This window comes from Schistocerca piceifrons, chromosome 6 (assembly GCF_021461385.2).
Source record: "Schistocerca piceifrons isolate TAMUIC-IGC-003096 chromosome 6, iqSchPice1.1, whole genome shotgun sequence".
Lineage (NCBI taxonomy): Eukaryota > Metazoa > Arthropoda > Insecta > Orthoptera > Acrididae > Schistocerca > Schistocerca piceifrons.
In genome coordinates, this window is record NC_060143.1 from 93,437,504 (window position 1) to 93,463,572 (window position 26,069).

General features: G+C 42.5%; 1 protein-coding gene across 1 annotated transcript in view; it reads right to left on the reverse strand.

Moving 5' to 3' along the window:
- LOC124803162 overlaps positions 1 to 26,069 on the reverse strand; it is a 243,351-nt gene that overhangs the window by 19,400 nt on the left and 197,882 nt on the right. The window contains exon 13 of the mRNA XM_047264343.1: positions 10,201 to 10,363. Within this exon, the coding sequence (XP_047120299.1) occupies positions 10,201 to 10,363 (163 nt within the window). The remainder of the gene's footprint in view (positions 1 to 10,200; positions 10,364 to 26,069) is intronic.

The following is a 26,069-nucleotide window of genomic DNA, read 5'->3' on the forward strand; positions in this document are numbered from 1 at the left end:
AGGAGGGAATGGATCTCCGATGCTACGTGGAATGAAATCAGACAAGAGCGTAGAAGAGCTAAGCGCATAAAGAATACATGAAGGCGAACAAAAAAGTTAAAACATTGCTACGTCGAGATAAAACGAAATGGATAGATGAGCAAGCAAAATTAGCAGAAGAGGCAGCAAGACAAGGAAATATGAAAGACCTCTACAACATTACCAAACAGTTGTCAATGAAGAACTTCAGACATGAAGGACCAGTTAAGAACAAGAATGGTGTGATGCTTACAATTCAACAAGCACAGCTACAGAGATAGGAGGAGCACTTCAGGCAACTGTTAAATTGTGAAGACAACCAAGAGGAACACGTAAGAGAAGTTCCAGAGGAAGTCGAAGAAGACCAAGATATAAATTTGCAGTGCCCCACAATGGACGAAATTAGGATTGCCTTGAAAACACTAAAAAATACAAAGGCTCCAGGTCTAGACAACATAGCACCGGAGCTCTTAAAAGCCAATATTGAAAGTACTGTTAAAATGCTCCATCCTTTGCTGAAGCATATTTGGCTTGAAGAGAAATCTCCAAAGGAGTGGAAAAATGGCTTGGTGGTAAAGCTCCCAAAAAAGGGAAATTTGTCAGACTGTAACAACTGGCGTGGTATTACATTGTTGTCAGTGCCCAGTAAGGTCCTCACCAGAATTATTTTAAACAGAATTAAAGAATCCCTTGAAAAGCGACTGCGTAAAAAACAGGCCGGTTTTAGGGCACAACGCAGCTGTGTTGATCTTATTAACACTCTTAGGATCATCTTAGAGCAAAGCAAAGAATTCCAAGCAACCATGTACCTGGCATTTATTGATTTTCAAAAGGCCTTCAATTCCGTGAAACATAAAGTGCTCTGGCAGGTGTTGCGGAAGTATGGCATACCACAGAAGATCTTAAACATCATAAAAGATCTATATGATGGCTACGAATGCTGCATACTCCACAAGGGAAATATGACAGAGCCCATAAAAGTAACAACTGGAGTCCAGCAGGGTTGCATTTTGTCACCAACAATTTTTCTACTCATTCTAGACTCTGTTATGGGAAGAGTCACAGCAGGCAGGAGACAAGGAATCCGGTGGGGGATCCACGAACGTCTGGAGGATTTGGATTTTGCAGACAACACAGTTTTATTAGCTCCAAGGCTGACTGATATGCAAGCTAAATTAAACTTGCTGAAAGAAGAAGCAGAGACTGCTGGCCTCAAGATAAATACAGGCAAAACAAAGGAAATGAGAGTAAATTCACGTAACATGGAGGTGCCCCTGTTAATAGGTGAGCAGCGAGTGGAGACTGTCAACTCATTCCTGTATCTGGGTAGTATAGTGGCAGAAGATGGTGGAGCTGGAGATGACGTGAAAAACCGCATTAAAAAGGCAAATGCTGCCTTCATACAATTGTATCCAATATGGAAAAATAGAAATATCACATACAAAACAAAAATCCGTATTTTTAATACAAATGTGAAGGCTGTCCTTCTGTACGCCAGTGAAAGCTGGAAAATGGATAAAAAGATAACAACCCAGTTACAAAGCTTCATAAATAGATGTCTTCGACGCATCATGAATATCTGGTGGCCAGAAAAAATATGAAATGAGGAGCTCTGGCGAATAACAAACCAGATACCTATAGAAGACCAGATACGAGAGAGAAAGTGGGGCTGGTTGGGGCACACCTTGAGAAAACCAGATGGAGCCACCGAGAAAAAAGCAGTGGAATGGAATCCCCAGGGAACAAAGAAGAGAGGAAGACCAAGGGGCACATGGAAAAGGACAGTGAAAGGGGAAGCAAAAAGAGTTGGCAAGACCTGGGCAGAATTGAGGCAAATGGGCAAAGACAGAGACGGATGGCGAGTTCTCCTGGATGCCCTATGCCCCCATGGGGGCCAAAGGAATTAAGTCAAGTAATTCAAGTTGCTAAAGTGGCATCAAATTAAAAGGACTTCCATCAGGCGGCTGAATAAGCCATATGCACATTTTCAATGAAAAGTAATATGTTCTTACATCAATACCGTGTATTTTACATTATAGTTTTTCTATATAATACTTGATAGGGCCTACAGTAGGTTTTATAAAGCCTAAATGATTCACTGAAAGGGCCTATTTGGGTGCCTAGAATGCACTTTTTACAACCTAAAAATCTGCAGTCCATTCATAATTAATTAATTATTGCCAGTGTCCATATTGGCACATGGAAATGTTTTGCAGATTAATGCCTGGTTTCTAATTCTCTCTCTCACCCCTACATAATCTATGTTAAATTTTATAGTGTTTTCAGGTCTCTTCCACAAATACAGTTTCCTTTACTATTCTTAAACAAAGTGTTCACAGTACCAAATTATGATCTGTGCAAAGTTCTACCAGATGGCTTCATCTTTCAATCCTTTCCACCAGACCACGTCGTTCTACTATTTCTCATTCTCTTCCTTTTTTGCTATCAAACTCCAGTCCTCCATCACAATTAAATTTTCATTTCCCGAAAATTGCTGAATTGTTTATTTTATCTCATCGTACTTGTTGTCAGTCTCTTCATTAACTGTGTAGCAAGTACCCCCATGTAGCCCGCCCAGCTAGCCATGCAGTCTAATGCGCTGCTTCCCCAGTGGGAAGGCATGCCGGTCCCTGGCACGAATCCGCCTGGCGATTGCTGCACAAACACTGTCTCCATGTATGTGTACACACCATCATTACTCTACCACGTAAACATGCAGTGGTGGGGTGAGTGGACTGCTATAGCATGTTGTGGGGTTGTTAACCACTGAGGGCTACGGCGGGGATGAAGTTTCTCCATCGTTTCTATGTCCCCGGTTCAATACACACTCCCATGTATTTTTACAATTGTGGCAGGTCATTAGTTTTGTCCATCTTGGCTGTCTTTATCCTTTCACTATGCTGTTCATCATAGTTTACCTGTATTTCTTTTTTTTTCTGTCTTCCCCGTTATTAGTCCTTGCATTAATCCTGATACGATTCTGCATTGACAACCATGTATACACATGACCATAAATCTGGTGTTTCCTACTCCCACAAATCACCAATTCCAACTATATCTAGTTTTAACTTATCCAGTTCTCTTTTGAAGTTTTTCCAACTTACCTACTTTATTTATTCCCTCTTCTGACCTATACAAGGCCAGAATTGTTTTTTCAGATGACAATGTGCTCCTGAGCAGTCCTCATCTGGAGATGACTGAGGGCTACTCCATGTGCAGAATATTTTACACAGGAGCATGCAACCATCATCAGACTATACAGTAGAGATGCTTGTATTTAGGAAATATAATAGCTGTACATTCCCTTGGTTTCAGCCACGTTGGTTAATGTTATAATGCAAGGTCAGTCAGTCAACCACATTTTTGTTCCAGCAACTACTGAAGGATGCTGCCCCCTTTCAGATGCTAGTGCTAGACTGGACTTTCCACAGACATTAATTTCCACAGGCTTCCACTCCTATCATTATGAATGCTTCCAAACATGATAGGAAGCTCGTGATTATTTCATAAACATTGTGATATTATTTAATGAAGGCTTATTCCATTATGATGATGTTCTCAATATACTCAAAATACACCATTTGTGTGAAGTTCACCCAGAACTCACCCATAGCTGTTGAAGGCAGGTCATCTTCAGTAACAGTACAAATAGGGCACAGAATACTGACAGACAACAATTTGGGTTCCTCTTTGTTTCCAGTCCATATGATTGCATGAACATATCATATAATTCTAACAGCCAATTTCCCTGGTGCACAAGATGATGTTCTGCTTCCCGTCTAGCAGAGATTTTGACTGTTATATAATGTTGCATGTGTGTGCTTTGGAAGGAATGTTCAATGGTTTTTATACAGGACCTTTCCAGTGAAAGGGTTATGTGTTGGAGGCCCTATGTCATAACCTTCACAGGCATTTCACACTGGACGTCTTCCAAATCATCAGGGACTTCCTTTACTAATAAGTAAAAAGAATTGTCTGCATTTTGCATTTCAATGAAGTAGTGTCAGGTGTCCACATGTTGTCATTTTTGTTTGGGAGTCGACGTCTGTGGGAAGAACTCTGCGTGGACTTTTCTCTTCTTCAAAACATTCTGGAGAATGTCTTGAACATTTGATTTACAGATGTCATTCACTGTGATTTGAGGCACAAAAATGTTGACATGCTGTTGTTGTATGTCCAAGACACTGCCTGCCTGCTACTGACTGGTTGAATCACATCTGCAGTTTAGAGTTATTAGTTCGAGCTGCCGCCACAGTTATTGTACGGCATATAAATGTCATCAGTAAAGTCAGTCTTGGTACTTTCTGGACCGAAGGTATATTGCTGACACAGAGAATGTCATTTCTAACTCTTAATACTTTATTTACGTACCTGTATTGACAATAGTGCTGCAAGTATGCAGCATGGCAGCAACACGAAAGTGCAGCTAATTTTTAAAGAACTTTGCTTGTTAATATAATACTGTCATGTAAAAGAAGGTGTAATTAGATGAATGATGAACACTAACTTCACTTAACGAAGGTTTAGTTAGCACTCGCACGTACAAGAGCACAGAGCAAACTGCCTCCGGCCAGAACACATACAGTATATATACAGCTACAGAACATTCCAGTGCAATGATTCTTGACATTTGTGGATACTTCTAGAATGTACTCGAACCAAATATAGAAATTAAAATTGTATAGTCCAGGTGAGTTTTGAACTCACAACTCTCCATGCAACAGTTCAGTATCATAACCACTACACCACGGTGCTACTCAGCTTCTTCTATGACACTGCTCCCTCCTTACGAGAACAGCGTCTCAGTGTTACGTCATCCTAGTCCAGGAATGAGTCATTGGTCCTGCGTACTCTGACTCCCAATGACTGATTCTCACCCTGGCAGTGATCTTCTTAGAACTTCTTTTGCCGCTACGCTCTTCGTAATGTTTCTGCTTGTTGCTTGTCACTGGAGCTTCGAATTTACCCTGGATTGCAGGATCCTTGTAGGGCTTCATTCTAAGGATGGACCGTATCTCTGATCTTTTGACGTCTTGTGTCAGGGTCGAAACCTTCAACTTTATAAGTAATAGCAGACAACTGTCTTACAACCTTATAAAGTCCAAAGTAGTGCCTGAGGAGCTTCTCAGTGAGACCAACCTTCCGAACAGGAGTGATGATCCAGATGAGGTTGCCAGGCTGGTAGACAACAGGGAGGTGGCTCGCGTCATACCTTCGACGATCGTTTTCTTGAGCCTGCAGCGTGCGGAGTTGAGCTAACTGCCAAGCTTCCTCAGTTCTGGTTAATACCTGGCCGATGTAGTAGTCATCCACGTCATCAGGATGTAACAGAAACACAGTGTGCAAAGTCGTAGTCACCTCACGCCCATGCACCAGGAAAAATGGCATAAATCCTGTGATGTCTTGTTTGGCGGTGTTGTAGGCAAACGTCACAAAAGATAGCACCTCATCCCAGTTCCTCTGCTCAACACTGATGGCATGGCAGCCAAGGTCTTATTAAAGTGTTCAGTAAGTCCACTAGTTTGTGGATTGTAGGCAGTCATCATGTGATGAGTAATGTTTCACCAATGGTTTATCTCTATCACAATATTCGATTGAAAAACTTTCCCTCGATCCGGAATTAACAACCTCGGAGCACCGTGTTTTAATACAATGTCTTCCATGATGAATTTGGCTACCTCAGATGCTTCAGCTGTTTTCATGGCTTTTGTAATGGCATAGCGTGTCAGATAATCAGTGCAAAAAATAATCCATCTATTGCCACTAGCAGATGTACGAAATCATCTGAGGAGCTCAATCCCAACACACTGGAAAGACGTTTCAGCTGGTGGAATTGGTATAAGTCAGCCAGGTGGTTTCTGAGGAACTGCCTTTCTCCTCTGGCACTCTTGACAGTGCAACACGTAGTGACAGACACTTCTAAATAAGCCTGGCCAGAAAAGTCTCATGCGGGTTCTATCGTATGTCTTAATAAATCCTAAATGTCTGGCCTCGGGTGTCTCATGGAATTTCTGTAGAACATCTAAGCGCAAGTGTTATGAATCACTGGTAGCCACCTCTTTCCAAACGGATCAAAGTTTTAAAGTTTTCCTTGCAAAGTAATCCATTAACTACCTTAAACTGTCCTTTCACATCCTCTGACCGATTTAAGCCAAGCATAATTTGAGATATCTTGGCGTCCTCCTTCTGCTCAGCAGAGGGATCCTGAAGTGCAGCGAGACAGTCACTATCTTCATCACAGTCTTGATTGTCTTGCACAGGGTTTCTTGAGAGACAATCGGCATCTTGGTGTTTTCTTCCACTTTTGTACACTATGGTAATGTCATACTCTTGAAGACGTAGTGCCCACCTGGCGAGTCGTCCTGTTGGATCCTTACGACCTGTCGACCAACAAAGTGAATGATTGTCTGTAACAACTGTGAATGGCCTTCCATAGATATACTGTTGAAATTTGCACATGGCCCAGATCACAGCAAGACATTCTCTCTCTGTAGATGAGTAGTTTCTCTCGGCTTTTGTTTGTGTCCTAGAAGCATAGGCTATAACCTTCTCTTTTCCATCCGAAAGTTGCACCAGAACAGCACCGATCCCATACCTGCTGGCATCTGTGTGTAGTTCTGTAGGTGGTCTCTCATCATACAGACCAAGTACAGGATCAGTCATCAGAGCTTTTCGCAGCACATCGAAAGAATCTTGTTGAGCACCAACCAAGATAAATTTAGCATCAGCTTTTAACAACTGTTGGAGTGGCCTGGCTTTGATACAAAAGTCTTTGATAAAATGACGGTAATAAGAACATAATCCGAGGAAGCTTCTCATATCTCTGATACTTTTAGGAATAGGAAATTCCATTATAGATCTCACCTTTTCTAGGTCTGACCGCACACCTTCGTTTGACACAAGGTGTCCAAGTATTTTGATTTCTTTTGCTCCAAAGAGACACTATCTTGGATTAAGTTTCAGTCCGCCTTGTTGGAGACACTTAAGAACAGCCCTCAGTCTCTTTATATTTTCATCAAATGTCTCTGAGAATACTATAATGTCATCTAAATAACAAAGACACATTGTCCACTTCAGGTGCCTTAGAAGATTATCCACCATCTGTTCAAAAGTTGCTGGTGCATTATACAAATCAAACGGCATTGCCTTAAACTCATACAGGCCCTCAGGGGTGATTAATGCAGTTTTCTCATGATCAGCCTCATCTACTTCAATTTGCCAGTATCCCGAGTACATGTCCATGGTTGAGAAAAACTTAGCCCCCTTCAGACAATCTAGTGTATCGCCAATTCTTGGAAGAGGATAAACATCTGCTTTAGTTATCTTATTAAGCTTCCTGTAATCAACACAAAAGCGCCAACTGCTATCCTTCTTCCTGACGAGGACCACTGCTGACGACCATGAGCTCTGCGAAGGCTGAATGATGTCATTCTTCATCATTTTCTCTACCTCGTCACAAATTACTCGATGTTCCGGTTGCTGACACACGGTATGCTCTCTGGCTTATTGGTTGATGGTCTCCAGAGCTAATCCAGTGCTTCACCGTCACTCTGTCTGATTTGCTCTTCATCTGTGGATTGAAGCATTCAGTGAACTCTTGAAGAATAGCAAGTAGCTTCTTCTGTTGTTCCATAGTGAGATCTGATGATAGTTGAACTAGAAGATCTTGTCTCATAGTGGTAGCACTAATTTCACCCACAGACTTGGCATGGGAGGTTTCTATGATGCTCAGCTGTTCTTCAATTAAGAGCTCAGCATTTGCTATGCACATGTGTCTTGGAAGGATCTGTGGTTCTCAGTGACAGTTAACTATCCACTATCAACCGAATCCGTTCTTAAGCAAGATGACAGACGCTGTGATGACCAAGTTATTCTTCAGTGGTATGCTTCTCTTACATTCCACTACAAGATCCACGGGTTGATGCATGGCATGACGTGTGACAGTTACCTTTCTAGCACTGACTGCAGGAATGATCACTTCATCCAGCACACATAGTCTCCACACATTCAGATGCGCATCTTCCTGTCCACAGTATCTCATCTCGTCTAGCATAATCTTCAAGTGACCACAATCTATAATTGCCTGAAAAACTTTCAGAAAGTCCCATCCGAGAATGACGTCATGACTACACTCTTGTAAGATGATGAATCCTAAGGGCTGTGTATGGCCACTTATACCCACATGAATGGTACATCTTCCTGTAGGTTTTACATATTTCCCATTGGCCACCTTCAGCAAAGATGTTTTGTTGTCGACAAATATGGTTTTCCGCAACTGGCAACAGTACTTCTCCAAAATGACTGACTATGAAGCTCCAGAGTCCACAAGAGCTTGGGCTAGTTGGCCATCCCTGAGGATATCGACATAGTTTCCTATCATTTTTGTAGTGATCAAAGGCAGAGGATTTTTCTCTTCAGCGGCCTCACCTCCAAGGAAGGTCGCACCCTTTAGTTTTCCAGGTTGCAGCGGCTAGGTGATCGGCTGAAGCTTCTAAACAGCGAGGTAGACGTTGATCGGCATGTTGGGGAGCGTCTTCTCCAGTGGCTAGCTTGCGGCGACGGTGACCTACATCGTCCTGCACCCACATCATCTTGTTCATCTTTGTCATCCCGGAGTTGGCGTCGGCTAAGGTCGGTCTGCTGTCTTCTGGTGCAGGCACAATCAAATATCCGCTGCTTTTCCCAACAATAGTGCACCGCAATGTCCTGGTCGGCCACAGTGGAAACATACTGATTGGTTATCCTGGGTCCTCCATATGTTAGTCTTCCTTGGTGCCCAAACAGGTTCCTCACGTGGCATTGTAGGAACGTAACTCCACCTCGGTCTCAACTTTTTCACCATTTTAAAGGGAAATGAAGGATGAGAGATTGGGTTCAATGTCTGTTCCACTTCCTCCCTTATGACCTCTTGAAGCATTTCGGTTTTTTGCTCACTGTGCAATCCAAATACCTTCTGAACCTCCTCTCTCACTATCTGACAAAGAACACTTGTGAAATCAGTTGCTTCCTCCATCACAGACATCGATACGACATTTGGAAGCTGTTCAAACTTCTTGCGTGTAATTCTTTTTTTGATGCATTGCTGGGGGTGCTCATCATGTAAACGGTGGCTCTGTCGTGGCCTGATGGGAGCGGTTATGTTGTGGCCTGATGGAAGCCACTGTGTCGTCAATAATGTGTGCTATCACAAGTTACAATACCCAGCATCTCCACTAGAATAATGTCACGCAGAAGAAGGTGTAATTAGATGAATGATGAACACTAACTTCACTTAACGAAGGTTTACTCGGCACCTGCACATACAAGAGCGTGGAGCAACTCTCCTCCATGACAGTTTCTAATGTTTACAGCAACAGGAAGGACAGCCAGCCACAGAACCATACGAAAATAACTGGTGAGCCATGGGTAAGTGACTGCCCGTCATTAGTGGTTGCTGTTATGTGCGAGCAAAACACTGAAGAAACAAAAGATGCGAGGACGCAATGTATGGACACGGTTCTTCACCAGTGAGCAAGCAGACAGAATTCGCTTGTCCAACAGATAGTGGAAATTTAATTCCAAAAACATGTTATAGCTTTTTCAAAAAAAATTGTGACCACTGAAGTAGTTGCCTTGGTTTGTTCGTACAACAATTTACAATGTTTCACATGAAAACCAACTGCAAAGAACCACCCAAATGAAATGACATTCTAGTCATACACAACTGAAAATGTTACCATACAAAATGTGTAATTGAAAGAAGTTTAAAGTAATCACATATTTAGAAGGAAACAAACATTTTCATTAAATATATCTGACAGCGACCCCACAAAGACTGGCTGATACGCTGTGAATGTAATAGCCGATTATGTCCACTTAAAATAGGGAAGCAAAAGAAGAAAGATATTGTTCAAAAACCGGTAGCTACTCACATTCAGTACTGTCATCAGACTACCTCCTACATGAAATTTACAACAGTGGTCTTGCTATCCATAAAACAGACCCTATCTCATTAGCTGTAAAAATAACCAGCTTGTTTTATTAATGTGATAATGCCTCTAACACTCTGCAGAATTATCAGAAATGCCTTCCTACATATTATCCAAGAACAATTTACCAAGGCAATATGTGAATTATTTTCTCTGATTTAAAGTTTCAAGCTACTGATATTAAATAACAAGAAACATATTGTGTCATTTGTACCTCCTTCCATCCAAGCCCGCACAAAAATTTGTTCACCATATCTAACTTCTTCTATTTGAACATTAAGAGGATCAAAATGGAGTTGCTGATTTAACTCCTTATCTCTGAACAGGTCCATGTTGTAAAGACTTTTGTGTCTGACACCATTATGTTCCACCATATCCTGAAACAAATGTGGATGTTTAAAAAACCATATTAATCTTTTTTCGGAATAAAATTTAGTTGTCATTTGTAAATATATTTTTATTATGCTTTACTTATTTTGACAAATTAATTGGTCATTTTCAGGAGCTTAGTACTAGTTTAGCATATGTCAGTATCTTCTTCATAGAAGTGTAATGCCACGATATTTCCAGAAATGTAAATATTGTACGTGATTATTCTAAACATAGATTGATACTTAACAGCTCAACATATAGGAAGAGATAGATTGCTACCTTCCAAAAAGAAGACACGTTACAATTACAAGACACTTGCACAAAACTTTCAGCCACAGCCCCCACCAGCAAAAGGGAAACATAGAAACACACACCATTCATGCACACAGGGAAGCACACCTCTCTCTCTCTCTCTCTCTCTCTCTCTCTCTCTCTCTCTCTCTCTCTCTCTCTCTCTCTCTCTCACACACACACACACACACACACACATCGCTGACAACTCCAGCACAGCTCAGGCCAGAATGCATGAGTTGGTAGTCATATGCGCTTGAGGCATGCTTCCTTGTTTGAATGAATGGTGTGGGTTTCTCTTTTGCTGGTAGAGGCTGTGGCCGAAAGTTTCATGTTGTTGTTGTTGTTGTGGTCTTCAGTCCTGAGACTGGTTTGATGCAGCTCTCCATGCTACTCTATCCTGTGCAAGCTTTTTCATCTCCCAGTACCTACTGCAACCTACATCCTTCTGAATCTGCTTAGTGTATTCATCTCTTGGTCTCCCTCTACGATTTTTACCCTCCACGCTGCCCTCCAATACTAAATTGGTGATCCCTTGATGCCTCAGAACATGTCCTACCAACCGATCCCTTCTTCTGGTCAAGTTGTGCCACAAACTTCTCTTCTCCCCAATCCTATTCAATACTTCCTCATTAGTTATGTGATCTACCCATCTAATCTTCAGCATTCTTCTGTAGCACCACATTTCGAAAGCTTCTATTCTCTTCTTGTCCAAACTACTTATCGTCCATGTTTCACTTCCATACATGGCTACACTCCATACAAATACTTTCAGAAATGACTTCCTGACACTTAAATCTATACTGGATATTAACAAATTTCTCTTCTTCAGAAACGCTTTCCTTGCCATTGCCAGTCTACATTTTATATCCTCTCTACTTCGACCATCATCAGTTATTTTACTCCCCAAATAGCAAAACTCCTTTACTACTTTAAGTGCCTCATTTCCTAATCTAATTCCCTCAGCATCACCCGACTTAATTAGGCTACATTCCATTATCCTTGTTTTGCTTTTGTTGATATTCATCTTATATCCTCCTTTCAAGACACTGTCCATTCCATTCAACTGCTCTTCCAAGTCTTTTGCTGTCTCTGACAGAATTACAATGTCATCGGCGAACCTCAAAGTTTTTATTTCTTCTCCATGAATTTTAATACCTACTCCGAATTTTTCTTTTGTTTCCTTTACTGCTTGCTCAATATACAGATTGAACAACATCGGGGAGAGGCTACAACCCTGTCTTACTCCCTTCCCAACCACTGATTCCCTTTCATGTCCCTCGACTCTTATAACTGCCATCTGGTTTCTGTACAAATTGTAAATAGCCTTTCGCTCCCTGTATTTTACCCCTGCCACCTTTAGAATTTGAAAGAGAGTATTCCAGTCAACATTGTCAAAAGCTTTCTCTAAGTCTACAAATGCTAGAAACGTAGGTTTGCCTTTCCTTAATCTTTCTTCTAAGATAAGTCGTAAGGTCAGTATTGCCTCACGTGTCCCAGTGTTTCTATGGAATCCAAACTGATCTTCCCCGACGTTGGCTTCTACTAGTTTTTCCATTCGTCTGTAAAGAATTCATGTTAGTATTTTGCAGTTGTGACTTATTAAGCTGATAGTTCGGTAATTTTCACATCTGTCAACACCTGCTTTCTTTGGGATTGGAATTATTATATTCTTCTTGAAGTCTGAGGGTATTTCGCCTGTTTCATACATCTTGCTCACCAGATGGTAGAGTTTTGTCAGGAATGGCTCTCCCACGGCCGTCAGTAGTTCCAGTGGAATATTGTCTACTCCGGGGGCCTTGTTTCGACTCAGGTCTTTCAGTGCTCTGTCAAACTCTTCACGCAGTATCATATCTCCCATTTCTTCTTCATCTACATCCTCTTCCATTTCCATAATATTGTCCTCAAGTACATCGCCCTTGTATAGACCCTCTATATACTCCTTCCACCTTTCTGCTTTCCCTTCTTTGCTTAGAACTGGGTTTCCATCTGAGCTCTTGATATCCATACAAGTTGTTCTCTTATCTCCAAAGGTCTGTTTAATTTTCCTGTAGGCGGTATCTATCTTACCACTAGTGAGATAGGCCTCTACATCCTTACATTTGTCCTCTAGCCATCCCTGCTTAGCCATTTTGCACTTCCTGTCGATCTCATTTTTGAGACGTTTGTATTCCTTTTTGCCTGTTTCACTTACTGCATTTTTATATTTTCTCCTTTCATCAATTAAATTCAATATTCCTTCTGTTACCCAAGGATTTCTACTAGCCCTTGTCTTTTTACCTACTTGATCCTCTGCTGCCTTCACTACTTCATCCCTCAAAGCTACCCATTCGTCTTCTACTGTATTTATTTCCCCCATTCCTGTCAATTGCTCCCTTATGCTCTCCCTGAATCTCTGTACAACCTCTGGTTCTTTTAGTTTATCCAGGTCCCATCTCCTTAAATTCCCACCTTTTTGCAGTTTCTTCAGTTTTAATCTACAGGTCATAACCAAGAGATTGTGGTCAGAGTCCACATCTGCCCCTGGAAATGTCTTACAATTTAAAACCTGGTTCCTAAATCTCTGTCTTACCATTATATAATCTATCTGATACCTTTTAGTATCTCCAGGGTTCTTCCATGTATACAACCTTCTTTCATGATTCTTAAACCAAGTGTTAGTTATGATTATGTTGTGCTCTGTGCAAAATTCTACCAGGCGGCTTCCTCTTTCATTTCTGTCCCCCAATCCATATTCACCTACTATGTTTCCTTCTCTCCCTTTTCCTACACTCGAATTCCAGTCACCCATGACTATTAAATTTTCGTCTCCCTTCACAATCTGAATAATTTCTTTTATTTCATCATACATTTCTTCAATTTCTTCGTCATCTGCAGAGCTAGTTGGCATATAAACTTGTACTACTGTAGTAGGCGTGGGCTTCGTATCTATCTTGGCCACAATAATGCGTTCACTATGCTGTTTGTAGTAGCTTACCCGCATTCCTATTTTCCTATTCATTATTAAACCTACTCCTGCATTACCCCTATTTGATTTTGTGTTTATAACCCTGTAGTCACCTGACCAGAAGTCTTGTTCCTCCTGCCACCGAACTTCACTAATTCCCACTACATCTAACTTCAACCTATCCATTTCCCTTTTTAAATTTTCTAACCTACCTGCCCGATTAAGGGATCTGACATTCCACGCTCCGATCCGTAGAACGCCAGTTTTCTTTCTCCTGATAACGACATCCTCTCGAGTAGTCCCCGCCCGGAGATCCGAATGGGGGACTATTTTACCTCCGGAATATTTTACCCAAGAGGACGCCATCATCATGTAATCATACAGTAAAGCTGCATGCCCTCGGGAAAAATTACGGCTGTAGTTTCCCCTTGCTTTCAGCCGTTCACAGTACCAGCACAGCAAGGCCGTTTTGGTTATTGTTACAAGGCCAGATCAGTCAATCATCCAGACTGTTGCCCTTGCAACTACTGAAAAGGCTGCTGCCCCTCTTCAGGAACCACACGTTTGTCTGGCCTCTCAACAGATACCCCTCCCTTGTGGTTGCACCTACGGTACGGCTATCTGTATCGCTGAGGCACGCAAGCCTCCCCACCAACGGCAAGGTCCATGGTTCATGGGGGGGAAGTTTCATGTAAGGGTATTTTAATTGTGCCTGCCTACAACTTAACATGTCTTCTTTACAGTAAGTAGCAATCTATCTTTTCCTATATTGTTCACATTCCTACGTCATCTTTCCATTGTTTGATTCAGTTTGACATATACATAGATGTGATTCAGACACTGTAAATTGTCAATCTGCATTTACAATACTTACATACAATATGTACATTTCTGGATATATCATGCCATTGTGCTTCTATGAAGAAGATAATGACATCTGTTATACCTATACTAAGCTCCTGAAGATGACTAATTAATTTGTCCAAACCAGAAAGAGTGATAAAATCATACTTGCAACTGACAACTGAATTTAATTCTGAAAAATATATACTAAGTTGCTGCCTAAAATAAACAGTACTGAATTTCAGCAGTGATTTTGTAGGAGCACTACATCAATTGAGGAACATTACCATATTATTTTAGACTGTATAACACACCATACCAAATTCATACCTGCAAGACCTGCAGCAGTTCTTGAATATTTTTTGTACACATATGCTGAATAGCAGTGCTACACTACAATCAATTTAATTTCAATTAGCTGCACAAGAAGTTGTTTACGGAATACTAAATTTCAATAAATGATTTAAAAATACTTTTATTCTCACCATATACTGAAACACTGTTCCTTAAATAGAAGTGTATAGTTCATTTGGCAGTCATCGGAAGCAACTTATGCCAGTCTTCCTACTTTTGGATGATATTTAAGAGGCTCAAATAGAAATAGCTTGAGTAAGGTCATAAATATATGAATGAAGCTCAGGAACTTTCTTTTTGAAATTTCACAGTGCCTCATTTGTTTTGATGGAAGCAATAGAATAAATGCTGTCATGCACGAGCAACATATATATGGGGTGTACGTAACTCACTTCCACTGAAATATCTTATGAATTTGATAGTACACGTTTCCATTTAGAGATTGTCCTTGAGGATGAAGAATAATGAGTAGTCTACATACACTGTCCCAGAAAACTGCACACAGCACTTTCCTTGCAGGTGATGTCTTCAACGGGATGTTTCAGTTGCATGGATGAATACTTCTGTCTCAGATTGGTAATAATATACACAAGAATCTTCACCTATGAAAATTTTGGTAAGAATATCATATATTTCATTGTAGCAATGAATGTGTCAATATTATGCCTGATCTATTCTCTGAAATGCCATATGACTAGCTTGCACGGTATCCACAGTGCACCAACTTCGAAACAATATGAGGTGCACCTTGCTGTGTCATTAAACACCATCAATGGCTGCAGTATTTACTGTTACCTTCCTGTCTACTTATATTAATTTTCCAACCTGTCTCACATTTACCTTTGTGGCAATATCCAATTATTGTTTGACACAAGATTAGTCTTTAATAAATATGCTTTGTTCAGAACATCTTTTTTTAATTTGGCTGTAAACAGTGCGACATTACAGGCATATTTTAAATATGTGTGTGTGTGTGTGTGTGTGTGTGTGTGTGTGTGTGTGTGTGTGTGTGTGGAGGGGGGAGGGGGGGGGGGGGGGGCAAACGTGGCACACAGTGATCTGTTCACCACAAACACCACACACTGGAGGGTCCTCTAGCCGGAGCAAGAAGCCACGCGTCATTGGGCTGTGACCTATGCGAAGACAGGTAAGGAGTAACTTACCTCATCTTCATGGCTGAAAGGAAGTATGCCACAACCACGTAGTGGGCTTTATTAGACACAACTTATTATTAGTAACTTCCAGCCACTTGTCTTCCCATCGACACGTCACTGTCTCTGTACCTCAACAGCAAGGTAATAGCACACAGGGTGATAGAACACTGACATAACTGACACTCGCTACAAGGCTCCTTGGCTGCTACACCCGTCCTTTCATTTCCTGTAATACCCATGTGCCCTGGTACCCAGCAGAAAGGCATCTCCTTCCCTTGCCACTGTAGTTGGAGGAGGGTGTCCTGGATATTCTGGACTACTTTATCCGCCAGGTACAAACATTGCACAGAGTGAAGGGCACTCAGAGAATCAGGACAGACAAGGAATTTAGCACTCAAAGCATGCATCATCTTCTCCAGTGCCAACGAGATCACATACAGTTCCACTTAAATACAATAAAGTCTTGAGAGGCAGTCAGACCTTGAAGACACGATCAGGGAAAACAACAGAGCATCCAAAGGAGTCCCATGTTTTGACCCATCTGTAAAAACAGTTGTAAAGTGTGGTGACCCATAAAAAGACAGAAAATAAAGTATTAAAAACATATATAGAAGTGGAATCTCTCCTATACTGCACTAAATTTAAAATTACCCTGGGCCTCTGCAGTAACCATGGTGGCTGGCAGTTACAACCCTAGATTTGATGCTGTACATGCTCCACACCAAATGACTCCAACACACGCTGCATGCAGATTCTAAACAGCATTGTTGTTTGTGGACAATTGGAGAAAAGGAGTTGTAAAGTTGGATGAGCTATAGTATGGTAAATGATGAAGTCAGAACTGCGAGGAACTTACAAGCTTGATGCACCATGATGAGCTGCTGCCAGATGGTGAGTGGTGGTTCCCCAGTCACATCAGAGATTGCGATGGGGCTGGTTCTATAAGCACCTGTGGATAGTTTAATCCCCTCATGGTGGATGGTTCAACAACCTTCCATGCAAGACAGCCTCACTAACCCGTAAGATGTGCATCTGTAGTCTATCCGTGAATGCACAAAAGCCCTATAAAACTGGAGCAGACGTGCTCTGTCTGCTCCCCAAGACCTGTAACTAAGGCACTTATGATGCTAAGGCATTTCATGACATTCAGTACCTTCTAAATTCTGGCTTTCATGTCTTTCAGGTGTGGGAACCACGACAGTTTGGAGTCAAAAATGAGGCCCAAAAATCTCACAGAGTCTCTAAAATGTAGAATGGTGCCCTCATACGCAAGGCAGGTAAATTAAAAATACAAGGATGATTAAAATGAACATGCACACACTTATCTGCAGAAAACTGAAACCCTGAATTGCAGCCCACTCCCCTAACCTCCGCAATGTAAATTGCAATTGACGGGTCGAAAAACACTGCCCTGAGGTAAAACACTCTCCTGCTCAAAAATGATCGGACAGCATGTCACCAACTCGGGACCTAACAAAGTGCTTAGACAGCAAAGGCCCCTATGAAGATGGGGAGTTGGCCACAATAGCCCATTGATGGAGTTTCATGAGAATGCTGAGTCTCCAAGTAATGTCATATGCCTTACTGATATCAAAGAATATACCCAGACAGTGATGTTTACACATGAAAGCCTGCTGAAAAGCCTCCTCCAAGGGCAGGTTGTTGACAGTGGACCAAAATCTCTGGAATCCACACTGAGAGTAGCGAAGGAGTTGCCTGCTCTCTAGCAACCAGACCAAATGATGGTTAACCATTCACTCCAGGGTCTTTCCTATACATCTCGTTAAGGTGACACTCTGTTAACTACTGGGACATATGTGGTTCTTTCCTGGTTTAAGGAGGTTTATCAGAATATCCCCTCTCCACACGCTGGGAAATTGTCCTGCTTGCCACATCAAATTAAAACATTCGAGGAGGATTTCCTTTGACGCCGCTGGAAAATGTCAAAACATGCAGTACCAGACCTGGTCGTGACCAGGTGTGGTATTATGAGTCTCAGACAGTGCCAATTCCAGCACCCACATTGAGACAGGGCAGTTGTAAGACCTCAGAGCTGTGGGATCTGAAGTCCAACTTTCCCCTCTCTGCAGTCACACGGTAGTGACAAATTGCCAGATTGTGATTGGCAACAGCAGTAATTGCTGTAAAATGCTTTACCATCATCTGAGCAATGTCTCCAGGCATTATTTGGAGACATCACTGCTGATATGGGTGAATAACTGTGTTTGCTGGAAATCCTCCTGATGCCTTCCCACACCTTCGTAGAACAAGTGGAATGGTTGATGGAGTCCAGGAACTTTTGCCATGACCTTTTCTTGCTCTCTTTAATTGCATGTCTAGCCGTGACCCTTGTGATCTGAAATACCCTGAGGTTGTCTGTTGTCAGGCAGTACTTAAGCCATCAAAGAGCCACACACCGACCTCAATAGCTGAGTGGCACTCACCAGTCCACCAAGGTACAGGTTGCCTCCTAAGATGACCTGAGGACTTTGGGATGGGTAAGTCAGTGGCACGGTGGATTACTTGTGTGATGTGGTCCAATCATTTCTGGATGCTGTTGCAGTGTTCAAACACAGCCACCTTGCTGAACGGTGTCCAGTTAGCCCTGCTAATCATCCATCTGGTGGCTTTTCTTCAAGTGGCCCTCCATCGAGTATGTGGATCGACAGTGGGAAGTGGTCATTGGACTGAAAGTCATCAGTTGCTTCCCACTGAGCAGAGACTGTAAGCCCAGAAGAGCAGAAAGAGGAGTTGATGGCTGAGGACAACCCACTAACAGCCAGTAAATGAGTGGGATGCCTGTATTGAGGGTGCACAGCTCCTGAGACATCATGAGGTTCTCCAAGACTCAAAACCTAGGGCAAGTATAACTCGTGCCCCATAACACATTATGGACATTAAAATCACCCACTATGAGAAATGGGCACAGGACATGTCCAACAAGGCCTGTGGGAGCTTCGCAGTCTATCACGATCTATGGATGTAAATGGAGTGAGCAGATTGTGATCTTCTGACCCACATGAACTGTAATAGCTACTGTTTGTCAGTCAGTAACCAAGGAAAGAGCAGAGGAGTGGTGTGAGCCTTGAGGAGCCGCTGATGAAGTATCGGTGCAGCAGCAGTGCAGTAGGGAGTTGCATATTTAGCTTTCATATTTGTTTTGTAGTTTGATTCTTTATTTTCTTCCGAGCGTTTGAGCACTTGCATATTTAATTACATAAAATCCTTGCGTATTCTCGTGTCTGAGAGGAGCAATAGTGCTTATTAATAGCTGTAAAGTATAAATTTGCGGAGTCGTTAGTCAGTTGCTTGTTTTGGACAGCCAGTGCTTTCTGTTTATTTCGTAGAGTCAGTTAGCAGCAGACAGAGGCCAGTGCAGTTTCATCTGTGCTTGCAGAGTGACGTATGCGAGCAGCAGTAGCAGAAACTAGTCGTATATTCAGTTTTTCGTATTAGTTCCACAGGTTTAATTCAAATTACTTTGTGTGTTTGTGTGCTTGCGTGGTGAAATTTTTTGGAACTTTGCGTATTTTCGATTTAGAAAGGGGTAGTATCAAATTTTAATAACGGTAGAGTGTAACATCGCATAGACGGTTGTCATTTGTACTCAGACGGGGGTAGGATCGCATTGTAATATCTGTATAGTGGCCTAGTCGTGGTCATTTGATTGCTTGGTTCGTAAGTAATTGTTCATATATTGCAGCTCAATATGGCGCTGGTGACACAACTATGCAGTCGCATATTGCTGTTTTATTTGTCGCAACTCTATACATCCAGATATTAGCAGTAGGATGGATAGGGTGCGCGCGTACTGTGTGCAGGCGCAGGAGGAACTGGCCGCAGTTCGCGAGCAGCTGAGCATGCTGTTGGCCACGGTCAGCCGCCTTCAGGCTGCTGCAACGGCGGAGGGTCTGGCGCGTCGCTTGAGACACCCCAGGTGTCGCTTGCTGTGTCCACTGACTCAGCCGCCGAGGCACCTTCAAGTGTACCCGGCGCGTTGGGGCCGCCCTCACCTCAGGGTGAGTGGCAGACTGCAACGTGTTCGCATCGCTCGGGGCAGAGGGTCAATGTGGAGGCTGGCCGGCTGGCCTCGCCCGTTCATCCTGTCAGTGGGCAGGTGGCCGCTCCTTCAGCTGGGACCGAGCAGGCACATGGAGGCAAAGGCTTGCTGGTTATTGGGAGCTCCAACATTAGGTGGGTGATGGAGCCCCTTAGTGGAAATAGCGTACAGGGCTGGAAAGAATTCCAACGTGCACTCGGTTTGTCTGCTGAGGAGCCTCATCCAAGATGTGGAGGCAGCCTTGCCTGCGGCTATCGAGCATACAGGGTGCAGTCGTCTGCAAATAGTTGCTCACGTCGGCACCAATGATGCCTGTCGCTTGGGTTCTGAGGCAATCCTCAGTTCGTACAGGCGGCTGGCGGATTTGGTGAAGATCACTGGCCTCGCACGCGGGGTGCAAGCAGAGCTCTCTATTTGTAGCATCGTTCCCAGAGTGGATCGGGGTCCTTTGGTTTGGAGCCGAGTGGAGGGTCTCAACCAGAGGCTTCGTCGACTCTCAACTCTGTGACGGTCTTGGCCGCAGATTTCTAGACTTGCGCTATTGGGTGGGTTGTAGGACGCCCCTAGATAGGTCAGGGGTGCACTACACAAAGGACGCGGCTATTCGAGTAGCAGAGTACTTGTGACATGCACATGGGGTTTTTTTAGGCTAGGCAGTAGTGCGAGGTGTCCTGATGAACACTCACCAGTCAACGTGCAGGCAGGGAAATCAGGACGCGCTCAGTGTAAAGACACTTCAGCTGTCAAGATATTGGCAGTAAGTTTTCAGAGTGTTCGGAATGAATTTACTGCCCTCCAGGAGGCATGTGGCATGCAAATTATTCTCGGGACTGAGACCTGGCTGAACCCTGAGATATGAAGTTCTGAAATATTTAGTGTGGGTTGGAACGGGTATCGGAAAGACAGATTAGACATCGTAGGAGGTGGTGTCTTCATTGTAGTTGACAAAAATATTATGTTTGCTGAGGTCGAAGTAGAGTGTTATTGTGAAGGTATCTGAACACGTTTAACAGGGCTAGGAGAAATAAAGTTAATTGTTGGGTGTTATTACCGGCCACCAGGTTCCACCGTGACAGTTCTAGAATCATTCAAAGGGAGTCTACACTCTGTATCGCAGAAGTACCCGGATCATGCTATATTAGTCAGAGGCGACTTCAACCTACCTAGTATAGACTGGGATGCCTATGGATTCATTACAGGTGGTACAGACAAGCTGTCATGTGAATTACTTTTGAACACATTATCCAAAAACTGTCTTGAGCAGCTAAATCGACAGCCAACGCGTAATGGAAATATTTTAGATCTGGTAGCCACGAACAGACCAGACCTCATCGACGGTGTCAGTGTTGAGACAGGGGTTAGTGATCATGATGTTGTCATTACGACTATGGTTACGGAAGTTAAAAAGTCGGTCAAGAAGGCTAGGAGAGTATTCTTACGAGAAAGAGCAGATAAGCAGTTGTTAGCATCCCACTTAGTAAATGAATCGACTTCATTTACTTCTGGTACGATACACGTGGAAGAATTATTAGCAAATTTTAAACACATTGTAAATCATGCATTGGAGAAGTATGTGCCGAAAAAGTGGGTTGCGGACGGAAAAGGCCCACCATGGTTTAACAGCGCAATTCGGAGAATGCTCAGGAAGCAAAGACAGTTGCACCCGCGGTACAAGAAAGATCGGGAAATGAGGACAGGCAAAAGTTAGTAGAGATTCGTGCTGCTGTAAAAAGAGCGATGCGCGAAGCATACAACCACTACCACTGTCATACCTTAGCAAAAGATCTTGCTGAAAACCCAAGGAAATTCTGGTCTTACGTAAGATTAGTAAGCAGGTCGAAGACTTCCATCCAGTCATTCAATGATCAGTCTGGCCTGGCAACGGAAGACAGCAAAACGAAAGCTGAAATTTTAAATTTAGCATTTGAGAAATCTTTCATGTAGGAGGATTGTAGAAACATACCTCCATTTGAGTCTCTTACAGATTCCCATATAGAGGACATAGTGATAGACATCCCTGGGGTTGTGAAGCAGCTGAATGGGTTGAAAATAAATAAATCGCCAGGTCCAGATGGAATTCCAATTTGGTTTTACAGAGAGTACTCTACTGCATTGGCTCCTTACTTAGCTTGCATTTATCACGAATCTCTTGCCCAACATAAAGTCCTGAGCGACTGGAAAAAAGCGCAGGTGATGCCTGTATATAAGAAGGGTAGAAGGACGGATCCTCAAAATTACAGACCAATATCCTTAACAGCGGTTTGTTGCAGGATTCTCGAACATATTCTCAGTTCGAATATAATGAATTTCCTTGAGACAGAGAAGTTGCTGTCCAGGCATCAGCACAGCTTTAGAAAGCATCGCTCCTGCGAAACGCAACTCGTCCTTTTTTCACATGAAATCTTGCGAACCATGGATGAAGGGTATCAGACAGATGCCATATCTCTTGACTTCCGGAAAGCGTTTGACTCAGTGCCCCACTGCAGACTCCTAACTAAGGTATGAGCATATGAGATTGGTTCCCAAATATGTGAGTGGCTCGAAGACTCCTTAAGTAATAGAACCCAGTACGTTGTCCTCGATGGTGAGTGTTCATCGGAGGTGAGGGTATCATCTGGAGTGCCCCAGGGAAGTGTGGTAGGTCTGCTGTTATTTTCTATCTACATAAACGATCTTTTGGAAAGGGGGGGTAGCAATGTGCAGCTGTTTGCTGATGGTGCTGCGGTGTACGGGAAGGTGTCGTCGTTGAGTGACTGTAGGAGGATACGAGATGAATTGGACAGGATTTGTGATTGGTGTAAAGAATGGCAGCTAACTCTAAATATAGATAAATGTAAATTAACACAGATGAATAGGAAAAAGTATCCCATCATGTCTGAATACTCCATTAGTAGTGTAGCGCTTGACACAGTCACCTCGATTAAATATTCAGGAGGACGACGGCTCAATCCTGCGTCCGGCCATCCTGATTTAGGTTTTCCGTGATTTCCCTAAATCACTCCAGGTAAATGCCGGGATGGTTCCTTTGAAAGGGCACGGCTGACTTCCTTCCCTATCCTTCCCTAATCCGATGAGACCAATGACCTCGCTGTCTGGTTTCCTCCCCGAAACAATCCAATCCAATCCAAAAAAAATATTTGGGCGTAACATTTCAGAGCTATATGAAGTGGGACAAGCTTGTAATGGCAGTTGTAAGGAAGGTGGATAGTCGTCTTTGGTTCATTGGTAGAATTTTGGGAAGATGTGGTTCATCTGTAAAGGAGACCGCTTACAAAACACTAATACGACCTATTCTTGAGTACTGCTCAAGCGTTTGGGATCCATATCAGGTCAGATTGAGGGAGGACATAGAAGCAATTCAGAGGCAGGCTCCTAGATTTGTTTCTGGTAGGTTTGATCATCATGCGAGTGTTACGGAAATGCTTCAGGAACTCAGGTGGGAGTCTCTGGAGGAAAGGAGGCATTCTTTTTGTGAATTGCTACTGAGGAAATTTAGAGAACCAGCATTTGAGGCTGACTGCAGTACAATTTTATTGCCACCAACTTATATTTCACAGAAAGACCACAAAGATAAGAGAAGAGAGATTAGGGCTCATACAGAGGCATATAGGCAGTCATTTTTTCCCTTGTTCTGTTTGGGAGTGAAACAGGGAGAGAAGATGCTAGTTGAGGTACAAGGTACCCTCCACCACACACCATATGGTGGATTGTGGAGAATGTATGTAGATGTAGATGTAGATGTAGATGTGTTATTGACACACACAGCAACCCTTCAACTGGCTCTGTCCCCAGTCAGGTCATAGCCCTGTAGCACAGCGTCATCAGTGGCTTTAAAATTTGCTTCTTGTAAACACAAGCACAGGGGGCTAGGAGTTTCAGTTTCTCCACATGTGTCCTCAACCTTGTGTTCCACTGTAGGAGGGGTGCCATCTCTCACAGGGGTAGCATTTTCATCCTGACTTTCTGCAGGTTTAGTGACATCTCTAAACAGTCAAAGGGCCTGTGTCTGTGATACAGTATCCACAGTCAACGTCTATCTTCAGGAGTTCAGGGAAATTTTACAACTTGTGACAGTGCTCCCTCCCTAGAGTTTTTCTGCTATTAGCCCAACTGGTTTACCCTTCCCTTTTCTGCTGAAGTGGAGGGCATATCTAGTATAATCCCATCTACAGATGAAAACAACAGAAACAACAACAATATGTGATGCTGCACCCCACATAAACAGCCATTCCAATTCCAGATTAGCTCTCCTGCTAGAAGAGCTCGAATGAGGTCAGTCACGCGGTCTCAGGAGAGACACAAACTCAACATTGGTATGTCTCAATGCTGATGCAGCCATTGTCAGGTCACACTCTACTCTGTACCCAGCATCTCTGACAATGCTATTACCTGGCCCATTCACTATAACCATGGTGCCTCTTCATGTGAAGTCTTTGCAAAGCGATCCTAAATCATACATTACCTGTTCCAGACCAACAACACTAGGTATAAAAAAATTGGTGAGCTGGTATTCTGGTCCTAGTTTATCCGGTGAAAGTTGGCCAACAGCTGTAGTGTGAGAATTATGTAACAACAAAACTTACTTTCTTTCTCTTCAGTGACTTTGTTACGTCCCTATTTTTCAATTGACTGCTGTAACTTTACAGTGCCCTGTCTACACCAATGTTTGTCTGAGGCACATCAGTTTACAACTGAAGAAACAATCAAACTTATTTTTCATCTTCAACACAAAACTGTCAGATGAAGTTCTGAGCTTGTCCCCTCTGCTGCCTGTTGTCACTTCCCAACTCTCTCCACCTTTCTCCCTCTTTAATTTCTCCAGATCTTTCATAGACTTGTCTAATTCAGGCTGAAGGACAGCAGTTTTCCCCTCTTGTTCCATTATCTTCTTATTTGTGTTACTTATCCTACAAACCACTGAAGCATCTCATTTATTTCCCCAATTCCAACGCTACTACAGCCCCCAATTGAAAAAACTACAGCACCTGTCACACCAAATCCCGAAACTAACAATGCTACAATCAGTCACTTTTGGTCAGTTATTTATCACGTACGATAAAGACAACACTTTAGTAAAAATTAGTAAATTAAATTAGCAATAAACAAGAAAACACATTTACAAAAACACACAGCAATATGTAAACAAACAAAACTGCAAAGAGTCTGAATCAAACAACTTAAAATTTACAAGACTTTCCATTAATATGACCCAAATAATGGCTTGACTAAATGTGTGTGTATTCCATTTTGAAGGGAGCACTTTTTTGTCTGAAAGCTTAAATGTTCAGCAGTCTTTTTCAGTGTGCCTGACTGCGACTTAACACCACTTCTATGTGGTGAGTAGCACTCTATCCTTTTCATATTGTTGTTATACCATTCTGTGCTTTCCACTGTCTATTATTACAATCTAAATGGCTTATAATTACAAGAATATAAAATCTCACGCATCTAGCCTGGCACAGGGCTGCAAACAGGTGTTTCTGGTTGCTCTCTGAGCTTTTCGCAAAATTTCAGTCCTCAACTTTCTCCTCCAAATGCAAAAATATTTTGTCGAGTCGCACCTCTATTTTCGTGTACACTGTTTGAGAATGGAACAGTAGAGAAGTAGCCTGAAGGTGGTTTGATGAACCATCCGCCAGGCTCTTAATTATGAATTGCAGAGTAGCCACGTAGATGAACTTGGAAACAATGGAATCAGGTTCATCACTTTCACAATATCGGAAGAGATCAGGTTTTGATTCCATAGGGAAACAGTTGTGCCCAGTGACTGCATTCATTTCAAGTAGTAAAGGGTGCAGCAATCAGCTACAATAATTTTTATTGGATATCTAGATTTTGATCACCGTGTGCCCATCTTCAATGCTAAAAAACATGTGGAAAACCTGTTACAATAGGGTAACACACATGCCTTATTAAATTTATAGTTGCGTAAGCATTAAATGGTAGTTAGTTATAAAATACATACCAGTAAATATAAGATAAAACATTAAACACACTTGTATATGCACATAGTCCAACTGGACTATTCACGTCAGAGTTTGAGTTCACACCGACAAGGAGAG